Source organism: Leucoraja erinacea, chromosome 36, assembly GCF_028641065.1.
Source record: "Leucoraja erinacea ecotype New England chromosome 36, Leri_hhj_1, whole genome shotgun sequence".
NCBI lineage: Eukaryota > Metazoa > Chordata > Chondrichthyes > Rajiformes > Rajidae > Leucoraja > Leucoraja erinaceus.
In genome coordinates, this window is record NC_073412.1 from 4,019,405 (window position 1) to 4,034,896 (window position 15,492).

At 47.3% G+C, this 15,492-nt stretch overlaps 1 protein-coding gene across 1 annotated transcript in view; it reads right to left on the bottom strand.

The window, feature by feature from the left end:
• Positions 1-8,264: 8,264 nt before the first annotated feature.
• LOC129713596 (collagen and calcium-binding EGF domain-containing protein 1-like) overlaps positions 8,265-15,492 on the bottom strand; it is a 98,189-nt gene continuing 90,961 nt past the window's right edge. The window contains exons 8-10 of the mRNA XM_055662784.1: positions 14,172-14,207; positions 12,622-12,657; positions 8,265-9,145 (exon numbers count right to left, since the gene is read on the bottom strand). Coding sequence (XP_055518759.1) covers positions 8,954-9,145; positions 12,622-12,657; positions 14,172-14,207 — 264 coding nt within the window. The 3' untranslated portion in view covers positions 8,265-8,953. The remainder of the gene's footprint in view (positions 9,146-12,621; positions 12,658-14,171; positions 14,208-15,492) is intronic.

A 15,492-nucleotide genomic window follows, 5' to 3' on the forward strand; every position in this document is an offset into this window, starting at 1 on the left:
AAGTGTTTCCTCGTCTCTGTTCTAAATGGCCTACTCCTTATTCTCAAACTGTGTGTGGCCCCTGGTTCTGGACTCCCACAATACCGGGGACATGTTTCCTGCCTCTAGCGTGTCCAAGCCCTTAACAATCTTATATGTTTCAATGAGTTACATCCATTAATAACTTTAAGAAAAAGGCAGACTGCTTTCCGGGGAAGAATAGGTTTGGCAGCTGCAAGCAGATGCTACAAGGTAGATTAAGTTATTTTGAAACATGTTGTTCCATTTCCAAAATATGTCACCCATGGAATGTAACGTGACTGTGCTGAATAGCACAGATTGCAACGGAGATTGATCTGTTGTGCGTTGGTTTGATTGCAGACTAACAAAGGTCTGTATCTCCTGCCTGCAAGATTGGCCTGTTTTATTAAAACTTCCTCAACTCATTGAACAAATTGAAGAGGCTTCATTTCAGTGGGCAGGTCTGTCGGGAGGAGGAGATTTAGGGCCATATGGTCTTTCTCACTTTGTGACAGTGTTTCCTTTTTCTCCTCCTGTCCCATTAGTTTGTTCCCGATGTTGGGGAAGTCCAGGACAAGGGGTCGCAGTTTAAGGATAAGGGGGAAATCTTTTAGGACCGAGATGAGGAAAGCATTTTTCACACAGAGAGTGGTGAATCTCTGGAATTCTCTGCCGCAGAAGGTAGTTGAGGCCACAGTTCATTGGCTATATTTAAGAGGGAGTTAGATGTGGCCCTTGTGGCTAAAGGGATCAGGGGGTATGGAGAGAAGGCAGGTACAGGATACTGAGTCGGATGATCAGCCATGATCATATTGAATGGTGGTGCAGGCTCGAAGGGCCGAATGGCCTACTCTGAAGTCCACGCGGCACGCACACCCCCCATCCACATTAACGGGACGGAGGTGGAACGTGTTTCTAGCTTCAGGTTCCTGGGAGTCAACATCTCCGATGACCTCTCTTGGACCCACAATACCTCTACTCTGATCAAGAAGGCTCATCAGCGTCTCTTCTTCCTGAGGAGACTGAAGAAGTTCCATCTGTCTCCTCAGATCCTGGTGAACTTCTACCGCTGCACCATCGAGAGCATCCTTACCAACTGCATTACAGTATGGTATGGCAACTGCTCTGTCTCCGACCGGAAGGCATTGCAGAGGGTGGTGAAAATTGCCCAATGCATCACCGGTTCCTCGCTCCCCTCCATTGAGCCTGTCCAAAGCAAGCGCTGTCTGCGGAGGGCGCTCAGCATCGCCAAGGACTGCTCTCACCCCAACCATATACTGTTTACCCTCCTACCATCCGGGAGGCGCTACACGTCTCTCCGTTGCCGAACCAGCAGGTCGAGGAACAGCTTCTTTCCGGCGGCTGTCACTCTACTCAACAACGTACCTCGGTGACTGCCAATCACCCCCCCCCCCCGGACACTTATTATTATTTATTCAAATCGTTTGCTATGTCGCTCTTCAAGGCAGATGCTAAATGCATTTCGTTGTCTCTGTACTGTACACTGACAATGACAATTAAAATTGAATCTGAATCTGAATCTGAATCTGAAAAGACAATGAAATTCTTGCTTGCTTTGCTGCAGCACAACAGAATATTGTAAGCATAAATACAGAACCATTCAGTGTGCCTATATAACATGGACCATATATATGCAGGTACGGGATACTGAGTTGGATGATCAGCCATGATCATATTGAATGGCGGTGCAGACTCGAAGGGCCGAATGACCTACTCCTGCACCTATTTTCTATGTTTCTATGTTAAGGGCCTGTCCCACTTTCACGACCCAATTCACGACCCCTGCCCAGTTTGCCCTTGACTCATACTCGCAGCATGGTCGTCAGGAGGTCGTAGGTAGGTCGTGATGCTAGTCGTAGGTACTCGTGGCATCAAGTAGGTCGGGGCGGTTTTTTCTAGCCTGACGAAAAATATCCACTAGTCAAAATAAGCTCGTGAATTAGTTCGTGAAAGTGGGACAGGGCTTAGCTTTTAGTTTAGAGATACAGCGTGGAATCCGGTTCCGGTTTCTGCACTGTATCTCTAAACTAAGAAACTAAATTATTCAAGAAGGAACTGCAGATGTTGGAAAATTGAAGGTGGACACAATTGCTGGAGAAACTCAACGGGTACGGCAGCATCTATGGAGCGAAGGAAATCGGCAACGTTTCGTCCCGAAACCCTTCGGGTTTCGACCCGAAACGTTGCCTATTTCCTTTGGGTTTCGTCCCGAAACGTTGCCCATTTCCTTCGCTCCATAGATGCTGCCGCACCCGCTGAGTTTCTCCAGCGATTTTGTCCAAGAAACTAAACTACAGTGTCAGGGACTATCTAGTGTTTAAATGGTGGACGTGAGCAAAATTCACCTCTTTACCTTCCAAACCTACAACCTCTAAGGAGTATGGAGAGTGTTGAATGTATCCTCAATAATAATAATAATAATAACTTTATTTATAAAGCGCTTTTAGACAACATCAGTTACCACAAAGTGCTGTACATGGGAAATCAACAAAAAGTTATTACAAACTACTAAAACCATTAAGACGACAGGACTATAAAAACAGTAAAAAATTAAAAGACATTAAAAGCACTAAAACAGGAACAATGTCTCAGCCAGTGTCGAAAGCCAGTGAATAAAAGTGAGTTTTTAGGGAGGGTTTTGTATAAGGATTGTATCATAGTTGTATAGTAGTTTATTATGGATACATGTTTGTATTGTATTATGGTGGTGGGTTCTGGCTTGTTTTATTGTAGTGTAAATATTATTTTTAATAATTTAATAAATTTTGTTGTAAAAAAAAAAAAAAAAAAAAAGGAGTATGGAGAGGACAGTCTAACACCGAGAATGACTACGTTGGCAGGCGAATAGGTCATTCCTCCGTCATATTACAATGTACCAACCTGGCAATATATGCTCATGACTTCATTGTCACCAAAGATCCTACAGCGAGCAAGACGGCGCACTCGACGAAAAAGACGGAGTACGGTCACGGGCAGATTCGTGGGTCATTTTCGGCCCCATTTCCGTAACCGTCTTCCGTCTCCGCACCAAAGATCCCGTAGCGGAGCAACGATAACTAGTGCGGAGACGGAAGCCGGTTACGGAACCATCCTCGTAAAAATCAAAGTTATTTGGGAAAAATCTTCTCCTCATTTTCAGAATTTTAATTTATTAACACAAACTGTTCCCCCGCAACGTTGATTACACTGCGAGTCGGGTCGGGTCGGGTTACTGAAATGGATGAAAAATAGGCCCATGCTCAGCTCCGTTGCGTACTACACGTCAGCCCATTGCGTTTAGAAGGAGTGGTCTGTCTTGCTCCGCTGTAGGATCCATAACTACATGTTTATCAATATCATCATCAAAATGTGTTGGATGGAATAACAGATGCTGGTTTACACCGAAGATAGACACAAAATGCTGGAGTTACTCAGCGGGTCAGGCAGCATCTCTGGAGAGAAGGAATAGTTGATGTTTCGGGTTGAGACCTATCTCCAGACTACTATACTCCACAATCCTATATCCTGTGCCCTGTGTAATGTTCTGCACCCTTTGCTCTGCCTATTGTACTTGAGTTTGACTTGTATTTGATTGTATTTCTTATCTGATCTGTTTGGATAGCGTGCAAAACAAACCTTTTCACTGCACCAAGGTGAACAAAGACTGACTTGACTTTATTGCCTTCCATCACAGTGAAGAATGCTGTGGTGGATGTTTATGTTAAATTCTATTGTGTGTTGTGTTCTTTTTAATTGTTAGGGTTTGGACACGCTAGAGGCAGGAAACATGTTCCCGATGTTGGGGGAGTCCAGAACCAGGGGCCACACAGTTTAAGAATAAGGGGTAAGCCATTTAGAACGGAGACGAGGAAACACTTTTTCTCACAGAGAGTTGTGGGTCTGTGGAATTCTCTGCCTCAGAGGGCGGTGGAGGCCGGTTCTCTGGGTGCTTTCAAGAAAGAACTAGATAGGGCTCTTGAAGATAGCGGAGTCAGGGGAGATGGGGAGAAGGCAGGAACGGGGTCCTGATTGGGGATGATCAGCCATGATCACAATGAATGGCGGTGCTGGCTTGAAGGGCCGAATGGCCTACTCCTGCACCTATTGTCTATTGTTGTGAATGTGCCCTGGACAAGCAGTGTGTGGCAGTGAAGCAGAGGCATGATGGCAACATCATGAAGTGCAAGGAACATCATTGTACATTTTACAAGAAAACAACGTGGCATAGTGTCCACTGTGTACTACTGTCTGCGAGGAGTTTGCATGCTCTCCCTGTGACCGCATAGCTTTCCTCTGGGTTCTCCGGTTTCCTCCCACATCCCAAAGACGTGCAGGTTTGTCGGTCAAATTGCCCCTAGTGCGTAGGAAGCGGATGAGAAAGTGGGATAACATAGAACCAGTGTAAATGGGGTGATAGATGGGCTCGGTGGCCTAGTTCCATGTATCTATACATTGTAAATGGATCAATTGTAATCATGTGTTTAAGAAGGAACTGCAGATGCTGGAAAATCGATGGTACACAAAAGTGCTGGAGAAACTCAGCGGGTGCAGCAGCATCTATGGAGCGAAGGAAATAGGCTTGTAATCATGTATCGCCTTTCTGCTGACTGGTTAGCACACCACAAAAGCTTTTTGCTGTACCTTGTTATTTGTGACCACAAACCAGATGGAAACCATGCCGCATCTCAAATTTAAACTGGACTGAAATAAGTTGCAAGGTTGTGTCAAGAACATAACCTTCTTTGAAATATCTTTAATAGATATGGTACACAGCCAGTGACGTACCGTGCGTTTGTGTGATAACTATGAGATAATCTTCATGTACGAGGTGTGGTTGGATGAAGGGCAGGTTCACCTCCATACCAGAATCTGAAATTGCACACTGACAAAGGGAATTGTTGACATAGCAATTTACAAAGTTAAGTGTTGACATCAGAATTCGTGACAGCAGGAATTAAGACTGGATGTTATCTATAATTAGAGTCTAGGGTGCGTGTGTGTGTGTGTGTTCCTCTGCTGTCTAAGAAAGCCCTGTGCATTAGTGAGATGTGGTTCTTGCAGATACAGTAGTTTATAGAGGGGAACAGGCCCTTTGGCCCAACTTGCCCACACTGGCTAACATATCCCAGTTACGCTAGTCCCACCTGCCCCCGTTTGACCTACATCCCTCCAAACCTGTCCTATCCAAAATTCTTAACGGGTTGGACAGGCTAGATGCAGGAAGATTATTCCCGACGTTGGGGAAGTCCAGAACTAGGGGTCACACAGTTTAAGGATAAGGGGGAAGTCTTTTAGGACCGAGATGAGGAAAACATGTTTTCACACAGAGAGTGGTGAATCTGTGGAATTCTCTGCCACAGAAGGTAGTTGAGGCCACACAGTTCATTGGCTATATTTAAGAGGGAGTTAGATGTGGCCCTTGTGGCTAAAGGGATCAGGGCAGGCAGGCAGGGATGGGATACTGAGTTGGATGATCAGCCATGATCATATCGAATGGCGGTGAAGGCTCGAAGGGCCGAATGGCCTCCTCCTGCACCTATTTTCTACGTTTCTATGTTTCTATCCATGTACCTGTTTCTTAAACGCTGCGAGAGTCCCCCTGCCTCAGCTACCTCCTCTGGCCACTTGTTCCATACACCCACCACCCATTGTGTGACATGCTTATGTTGTGAGCACTGCTGCATCACAGCGCCAGAGACCCGGGTTCGATCCTGACTGAGGGGGAGTTTGTGCGTACTCCCTGTGCCCGCGTGGGTTCCTCCGGGCGCTCCGGTTTCCTCCCGCTTCCCAACAACATGCAGGTTTGTAGGTAAATTGGCTGCTGTAAATTGTCCCCAGTCTGACGGACAGAACTAGTGTCCGTGCGATTGATGGTCAACATGGGCTCGGTGGGTCGAAGGGCCTCTTTCCACACTGTGGAGCTGAGAGTTTAATGAACACACACACAGTTACTTTTTTTTTGTCAACTTTATTAAATGGGCTAGCCCTTTTTGTTAAAAAATAACAGAGGGTTGTGCAGTCATTTGAATGCTACAAATCAATCAGCATTTGAACACTGTATCAGGTGCCGTGATGTAAACTGTGCAGATCTTTTCCATATAAATCCTCCGCATTTACAACACTCCTTAAAATGTCACAACATGAATATACAACTAATCACATTTGAAGTGGAGTAGCAATTGCCAATGTTGAAACAGACATGAAACAAAAACTCCAAAGAAGAAGACTGAAGTTCATGCACCACTTATGACCCTGTCCCACTTAGGCAATTTTTTAGGCAATCGCCACATGGTCTCCAGGGTGTCGCCTGTATGGCCCCCTCAGTCGCCCAAAGAGTCGTACCTTTTTTCTGGTCATAAAAACATAGAAACATAGAAAATAGGTGCAGGAGGAGGCCATTCGGCCCTTCGAGCCAACACCGCCATTCTTTGTGATCATGGCTGATCGTCCCCTATCAATAACTCGTGCCTGCCTTCTCCTCATATCCATTGATTCCACTAGCCCCTAGAGCTCTATCTTAAAACTCTCTCTTAAATCCATCCAGTGACTTGGCCTCCACTGCCCTCTGTGGCAGGGAATTCCATAAATTCACAACTCTCTGGGTGAAAAAGTTTTTTCTCACCTCAGTCTTAAATGACCTCCCCTTTATTCTAACTGTGTGGCCCCTGGTTCTGGACACGCCCAACATTGGGAACATTTTTCCTGCATCTAGCTTGTCCAGCCCTTTTATAATTTTGTATGTTTCTATAAAATTTCCCCTCATCCTTCTAAACTCCAGCGAATACAAGCCTAGTCTTTTCACTCTTTCCTCATATGACAGTCCCGCCAGCCCAGGGATCAATCTCGTGAACCTACGCTGCACTGCCTCAATCACAAGGATGTCCTTCCTCAAATTAGGAGACCAAAAACTGGACGCAATACTCCAGACGTGGTCTCACCAGAGCCCTATACAACTGCAGAAAAAACTTGCCGCTGGATTTTGAAATGTTCAAAGCTTTTTGGCGACAGTCACTGCCTGTGGGCTTGACGCCAACGACCATAGCCTGACGTAGGTGCTGTCACCAGGATGACGTGGGTTGTTGCCAGTGCTGACATCTGAATGATGAATTCCATTAGCGACTGCCTACATCAACCTACGTCAACCGCCGACAGGTACCGGCGACTGAATTGTCCTTAGCGTAGGTTATCGAAGGTGGACGTCCTAATCAGTCGCCGGTTGTCGGTAGCTTGCTGTAGCTTGCCGTCGCCTGGGAGGTAGATTGTTGTAGACATTGTCGTAGGGGGAGTCCAGTTGCCGAAAAAATCTCCTAAGTGGGACAGCCCCTTTGGACAACCACAAGCAACTGCAGATGCTGGTTTACACAATCAGACACAAAGTGCAGGAGTAACTCTGTAACCCATCCGCCCGCCCTCGGGCTCCTCCTCCTCCCCTTTTCCTTCCTTCTCCCCCCCCCACCACCCCCCATCAGTCTGAAGAAGGGTTTCGGCCCGAAACGTCGCCTATTTCCTTCGCTCCATAGATGCTGCTGCACCCGCTGAGTTTCTCCAGCAATTTTGTGTACCTTTGATCTTCCAGCATCTGCAGTTCCTTCTTGAACAACATGCTGCCTGACCCATTGAGTTGCTCCAGAACTTTGAGTCTACTTTAGGTGAAAGACTTCCTCTGGGGCTGTGACAATTCTACATACACTTTACAAAGAAATATTTATACACAAGTTTTGGGAACCTGCCTGCGTGTTCCAAGTCCACAGTAAAAAACCTCCGTAAAGCATAGTGTGAAATGCAGTTCCTCAGTAACACATGTAATTGAGGGCATATTCTGCGTTAATATATCAGCCTGTAGCAATCTACATTGACATGTTAGCAGTGGGATTGATAGCCGTGAGTTAAGTCTCTTAACTCAGTGAGTGCTAACCATTGCGCTAAGACTGATATTAACCAACCATCAGGAGCTAGCAGCTATTTACAACAAACTTTCAGCAAAATAAGACATTCCAAGTGCTTCATTCGTACAGGATTTGTTGGTCGAAGTGGCCACAGACGTGGTGTGAAAGCGAGTGTGGTGAGGAGGCTTTGGGTCAGGATCAGATCCAGACTGTCGGATGAGACGTCAACGGGTGAGATACAGGGTCGGTGAGGAACTGGATTCAAGGTTAAGGGCCTGTTCCACCAGCATGCGACTGCACGTTTGGCGCGACTAAACGGAAGCGGAGTTCACGCTAAGTTCGCGGTAAGTACGCGCAAATTCGCAAATTCGCGCGGGACGTAATTTACGTCATACACACCAATCAGCTGGGCAGGAGGTGAGCCGACTGAATTTGGTCGTCGCACGGCGCCGGGCTGTGACGTCATCGTGCAACGCCACTCGCTATGCGTACGCCGTCAAGAAGCTGCGTACGCCCTCAATGCGCCTGTGGGCCGACAGCCCGTTAGCGTGCGGAGTCTTCGGACAGTGTGGGGTTTTCGGAGCCCCGTGCGATGTTGGGACCAGCCCCACACAGCTCCATACGCCTCCGCGGTTCGCAGTGGGACCGCGCGGCTGTACGCCTCAAGGGACCACGCTATCGCATGCTGGTGGGACAGGCCCTTTATGGGGGGAAGGCTGGAAAATGGGGGGAAATTGATCAACCACGATGGCCCGAATGGTCTAATTCTGCTCCCATGACTCACAAACTTATGAAGATACACAGTGAATCTTTGTAAAGAAGCATGATGTTGTTAATGGTTGAGGTATGCAATAGAGGATAGAGTGATAAAAACTGGTCTGTCAGTGGGATCAATGCAGGTTACATTCCCTCTTTGAAACATGTGGCAGCAAAGCGTGGTACATTCACTCTGTTCCGACAAGTAGTTTGTGGCACGATCGATCCATGGATATTGATTGATCTGACTAACTCTCAGAAGAATACAATGAGGCCATGGCTCCGCGCAGGGTGGAGCAGAGGAGATGTGGTCACCTGTTGGGACTGGAAGACTCTGTGGGAATGGTCTCCTCGTGGCCAGACCCCATGTCTTGTGAGTCCCAGGGCAGCGTGTCGAGAGTGATTCCCCGCCGTTCCCCAAACACCCGCTCCTGCAGTTCGATGATATCGTGTCTGATGTCCGCCATCATCAGCAGCAGGAAATCAAACGACCCAGGTGGACCCTGCACAATGAAAAGATACAAAATCCAATAACGCATCGACCCAAGAATATTCAGGTTCAGGAATAGCTTCTTCCCAACAATCATCACAACACCACCCTATGAATTAGGGTAGACAAAGGTGCTGGAGAAACACAGCGGGTGCAGCAGCATCTATGGAGGGAAGGCGGAGGGCACTCAGCATCGCCAAGGACTGCTCTCACCCCAACCATGGACTGTTTACCCTCCTACCATCCGGGAGGCGCTACAGGTCTCTCCGTTGCCGAACCAGCAGGTCGAGGGACAGCTTCTTTCCGGCGGCTGTCACTCTACTCAACAACGTACCTCGGTGACTGCCAATCACCACCCCCCCCCCGGACACTTATTATTATTTATTCAAATCGTTTGCTATGTCGCTCTTCCAGGGAGATGCTAAATGCATTTTGTTGTCTCTGTACTGTACACTGACAATGACAATTAAAATTGAATCTGAATCTGAATCTGAATCTGAAGGAAATAGGCAACGTTTCGGGGCCGAAACCATTCTTCAGTCTGAAGAAATGTTTCGGCTCAAAACGTTGCCTATTTCCTTCGCTCCTATGAATTAGGGGCTGCCCGAGACTCTCCAATCAACCGAAATTCGACCTCCGATCTGTTTCCCTTCGTGTCTTTAGTCAAATCATTTTAACCTTTGAATAATGTCTGCATATACCCGGGGCGTCATGGTGGCACAGCGGTAGAGTCGCTGCCTCACAGCGCCAGAGACCCGGGTTCGATCCTGACTACGGGTGGCGTCTGTAACGGAGTTTGCACGTTTTCCCCGTGACCTGCGTGGGTTTTCTCCGGGATCTTCGGCTTCCTCCCACACTCCAGGGACGTGCAGGTGAATTGGCTTCGGTAAAATTGAAAATTGTCCCTAGCGTGGATAGGATAGTGAGTGGATGCCGTCTGTCCCAGCTGAGTTACTCCAGCTTTTTGTGCCTATCTTCGGTTTAAACCCGCATCTGCAGTTCCTTCCTACACTCACATTTGCACAATGTTCAGGCACAGAAAAAAACCTGACCTTTTCTTTCCCCTACCTGCTGCAAATTCCATTCCTGTTGTTGTTTCATCTTTAATGCTTTCTTAGACTTCCTGTGCTGAAGTTAAAGGCACCTGTGCACGTCAGCAATCTATGATGTGTAACATCAAAGTCCCATTAAACTGGAGAGAGCACAAAGTATTTCCAGGTGCAGCAGCTGTTGCCTTTGTGCAAGTGTTGCCGAGGGTGCAGGAAGGTGTCCCACCTACAGTGCAGAGTCATGCAGTTCCGTGCATGGGGGGCAGTGGAGTTTCTGTGTGGGAAGGAACTGCAGATGCTGGTTTACACCGAAGATGGACACAAACCCTGCTGGAGTAACTCAGCGGGACAGGCAGCATCTCTGGAGGGAAGGAATGGGTGACGTTTCGGGGTCGAGACCCTTTGAGTTTTAGTTTGCATAGAGAACAATCCATGAATCGATGTTTATAGTGAGTTAACGAGACGTGGATGAGGGTTTCTGTAGCTGATGAGTTGAGGCAGAGATAGATAGAGGCAGAGGTGGGGATGGTGTGGAGATATGCCCTGCAACTGATCTGACTGTGAAATCCCACACCAAGGTTGCAAATGATTTATAACCATATAACAATTACAGCACAGAAACAGGCCATCTTGGCCCTTCTAGTCCGTGCCGAACACTTACTCTCACCTAGTCCCATCCACCTGCACTCAGACCATAACCCTCCATTCCTTTCCCGTCCATATAACTATCCAGTTTATTTTTAAATGATAAAATCGAACCTGCCTCCACCACTTCCACTGGAAGCTCATTCCACACAGTTACCACTCTCTGAGCAAAGAAGTTCCCCCTCATATTACCCCTAAACTTCTGTCCCTTAATTCTCAAGTAATGTCCTCTTGTTTGAATCTTCCCTACTCTCAGTGGGAAAAGCTTATCCACGTCAACTCTGTCTATCCCTCTCATCATTTTAAAGACCTCTATCAAGTCCCCCCTTAGCCTTCTGCGCTCCAGAGAACAAAGACCTAACTTGTTCAACCTTTCTCTGTAACTTAGTTGCTGAGACCCAGGCAACATTCTAATAAATCTCCTCTGTACTCTTTCTATTTTGTTGACATCCTTCCTATAATTAGGCAACCAAAATTGTACACCATACTCCAGAATTGGCCTCACCAATGCCTTGTACAATTTTAACATTACATCCCAACTTCTATACTCAATGCTCTGATTTATAAAGGCCAGCACTTGGATCAGTCTCAGAGTGTTGCCATGCTTGGTAGCTCGTGGTGTGGGAGAAGGCATGTGTGTGCTCGAGGATTAGAGGAGCCAAGTCTTGATATTTATTGTGACATGGCTGGTTATGCCTATTTATGCTCTTTTTAGTCTGTCAAGCCTCTTTGGAAATCTATGGAGCATTTCCATTCAACACAGAAACCACCCACCATATCTTACCTGTAACTTTCGCTCCCTGCAACGTTCCAACTTCCGTTTGTTTCGCCGGACAGACAGCATCTCTGGAGAAAAAGGAACAGGCGATGTTTCGGGACGAGACCCTTCTTCAGACTTCAGCCTCCAGCCTGAAGAAGGGTCTCGACCTGAAATATCATCTGTTTCTTCTCTGAAGAGAAGCTGCCTGTCCCGCTGAGTTAATGGCCTGTCCCACTTTCAGGACCCAATTCACGACCTTTTTTACTCGTGGGCATTTTTCATCAGGTTAGAAAAATGCCCCGAGCTACTAGATGCCACGAGTGCCTACGACTAGTGTCACATCCTGCTACGACTTAGCTACGACCTTGTGACGACCATGCTGCGAGTATGAGTCAAGGGCAAACTCGGCAGAGGTGGTGAATTAGGTCATGAAAGTGGGACATGCCCTTTATGTATCCATCTTCGGTTTCAAACCAGCATCTGCACTTGTTCCGACCCTATGCACTTGTATCACTGAGTGTTCCTCTCAGCTCTCTAATTCCCAGCCAGACCCCAATATTTCCCCTTCCTTCTGTCCCAATGTGAGGAAACACATCTTCACACATATACAGGCAGTGAGGAATGTGTCAATTGAAAACACCAAACGTAAGATGGTTAGGTAAGAGTTCTCTTAAAACGCTGCCACTCATTTTAAGGCCATGCCCTCTAGCCTATCATATAACCACCCACAGAAAAATGATTCTGACTGAAACGCACATTACGTTCATTTTACACCCCAGCGGTGTGAACATTGAATTCTCCAATTTCAGGTAATCCCTCTTTCCCCTCCTCTTCCCAGCACCCCTACACCCCACTGTCTCCGCCTCTTCCTTTCTTCTTCCCGCCCCCCACATCACCCCCACATCAGTCTGAAGAAGGGTCTCGACCCGAAACGTCGCCTATTTCCTTCGCTTCATAGATGCTGCTGCACCCGCTGTACCTGCAACCTCCAGCATGTTTGTCCACCTTACATTAAGGCACGCTCGGTTTTCTTACCGGTAGTCCCCTTGGGCCAGGCAGTCCCCGGTCTCCCTAGAAAGCAACAGCAAGGTTTACAAGTTAATAGTTGTCACTTAAACCACATGCAAACAAAGTCATCTCTCCCAGTTTTGTTTCATGGCCTTTGAAAACAGAAGTGCCTTATCACTCATTCTGAATAGTAGATACTCCTTCTGCAGCAGCATTTGCATTTTCTAACTAAATTATGAAAAAACATAAGGTCTTCAGCTCATAAGTGACTTGAGCAGAGTTAGTCTTCCCCAAGGTTTCCGTGCGGTTCCCGGAGGTTTTTGTCAGTCTCCCTGCCTGCTTCCACCACCTGCAACCTCCGGCAACCACCTGCAACCTCCGGGAACCGCACGGAAACCTTGGGTGGGGCGCAAAGTCTCCAGAGGTTTCCGTTCAGGTTTCCTAAGTGGGACAGGGGCATCAAGTGGACAGTGTAGCGAAGAAGGTGTATGGCATGTACGTTAATAAGTGATAGGAGCAGATTTAGGCCATTCGGCCCATCCAGTCTACTCCCCCATTCAATCATGGCTGATCTATCTCTCCCTCCCATCCCCATTCTCCTGCCTTCTCCCCATAAACCCTGACGCTGGCAATAATAAAGAATAACATCTATCTCTGCCTTAAATATATCCCTTTGACTTGTCCTCCACAGCATTCTTCTGAAACCTTTCTTGGGACCGTTCTTTTGAAACATTGCCTATCCATATCCTCCAGAGATGCTGCCTGACCTGCTCAGTTACTCCAGCACTTTGGCTTTTGTTCAAGATTCCAGCATCTAGTTCCTTGTTCCACTGCCCTCTCCAATACCCAAGCGAGCCACTTTGCTGTTCCAAGCCATCACGAATCAGCGTCATTTAGTACGTAAAATATTTAAGAAGCAACTGCAGATGCTGGAAAATCGAAGGTAGACAAAAATGCTGGAGGAACTCAGCAGGGTGCAGCAGCATCTATGGAGCGAAGGAAATAGGCGACGTTTCGGGGCCGAAACCCAAAGGAAATAGGTAACGTTTCGGGTCGAAACCCGAAGGGTTTCGGGACGAAACGTTGCCTATTTCCTTCGCTCCATAGATGCTGCTGCACCCGCTGAGTTTCTCCAGCATTTTTGTCTAGTATGTAAAATAGCCGCTTACATTCAACTTGGCAGCAATTCGATGACTATCTTGATGTGTATCACCAAAGGTTTGTCGGCAAATTGGTTTCAGCAAAATTGTAAATTACCCCTGTTTAAGAAGGAACTGTGCAGATGTTGGAGAATCGAAGGTACACAAAAAAGCTGGAGAAACTCAGCGGGTGCAGCAGCATCTATGGGGCGAAGGAAATAGGCAACGTTTCGGGCCGAAACCCTGTAAATGATCCCTAGTGGGTAGGGATTAGTGCTAGTGGACAGGGGTGATCGCTGGTCGGTGTGGACTGAGTGGGTCGAAGGTCCCGTTTCCATGCTGCAGTCTCTAAAGTCTCGAGTCGAAATCTTGAAACAGGCTCTAAAGAGGATTCTTAACAAAAAAGAACTCCTGCTCAGGAGTTAAATATTACTGTACCTTCATTCCATTCTTCCCCGGAGTCCCAGTTGCACCCTAGAAATGAAATAGATATGTTTAAAGTGTATCATATATTTACATCTGAGTGCACAACTTACAATGGCAAGTTACTCCATTAATGGGTAAGGGAAGCCTGTGCAAATCTCCCCAGGGATCAGAGCAGCTTATTTCAGTTCAGTTCAGGTTAGTTTATTGTCACGTGTACCGAGGTACAGCGAAAAGCTTTTGTTGCGGGCTAACCAGCCAGCGGAAAGACAACACATGATTACAATCGATCCATTTACAGTGTACAGATACATGATAAGGGAATAACGTTGAGTGCAAGGTAAAGCCAGCAAAATCCGATCGAAGATAGTCCGAGGGTCACCAATGAGGTAGATAGTAGTTCAGCACTGCTCTCTGGTTGTGGCAGGATGGTTCAGTTGCCTGATAACAGCTCTGGGAAGAAACTGTCCCAGAATCTGGAGGTGTGCCTTTTCACACTCCGATGGGAGAGGGGAGAAGAGGGAGTGGCCGGGGTGCGACTGGTCCTTGATGATGCTGCTGGCCTTGTCGAGGCAGCGTGAGGTGTAGATGATGGATTCAATAGAAGGGAGGTTGGTTTGTGCGATGGTCTGGGCTGCGTCCATAATTTGCTACAATCTCTTGCTGTCTTGGATGGAGCTGTTCCAAAACTAAGCTGGCAACACCATGAGTTTAAAAAAACCGCTTGGTCTTGCCAATGTACAGGATTAATTCCAGTGAGTACTAGCCCAGTCGACCCATTCTTTCATCATATGTCAGTCCCAAATGAACTTGGTGAATTAGGTTCATTGTGGAAGCCCAAGTGTTAGTTTTCAACCCACGGCCGAGATTCGCACCCTTTGTCGCGAGGCACTGCAACACTCAGATTCAGATTCAGATTCAATTTTAATTGTCATTGTCAGTGTACGGTACAGAGACAACGAAATGCATTTAGCATCTCCCTTGAAGAGCGACATAGCAAACGATTTGAATAAAAAATAATAAGTGTCCGGGGAGGTGGTGATTGGCAGTCACCGAGGTACGTTGTTGAGTAGAGTGACAGCCGCCGGAAAGAAGCTGTTCCTCGACCTGCTGGTTCGGCAACGGAGAGACCTGTAGCGCCTCCCGGATGGTAGGAGGGTAAACAGTCCATGGTTGGGGTGAGAGCAGTCCTTGGCGATGCTGAGCGCCCTCCGCAGACAGCGCTTGCTTTGGACAGACTCAATGGAGGGGAGCCAGGAACCGGTGATGCGTTGGGCAATTTTCACCACCCTCTGCAATGCCTTCCGGTCGGAGACAGAGCAGTTGCCGTACCATA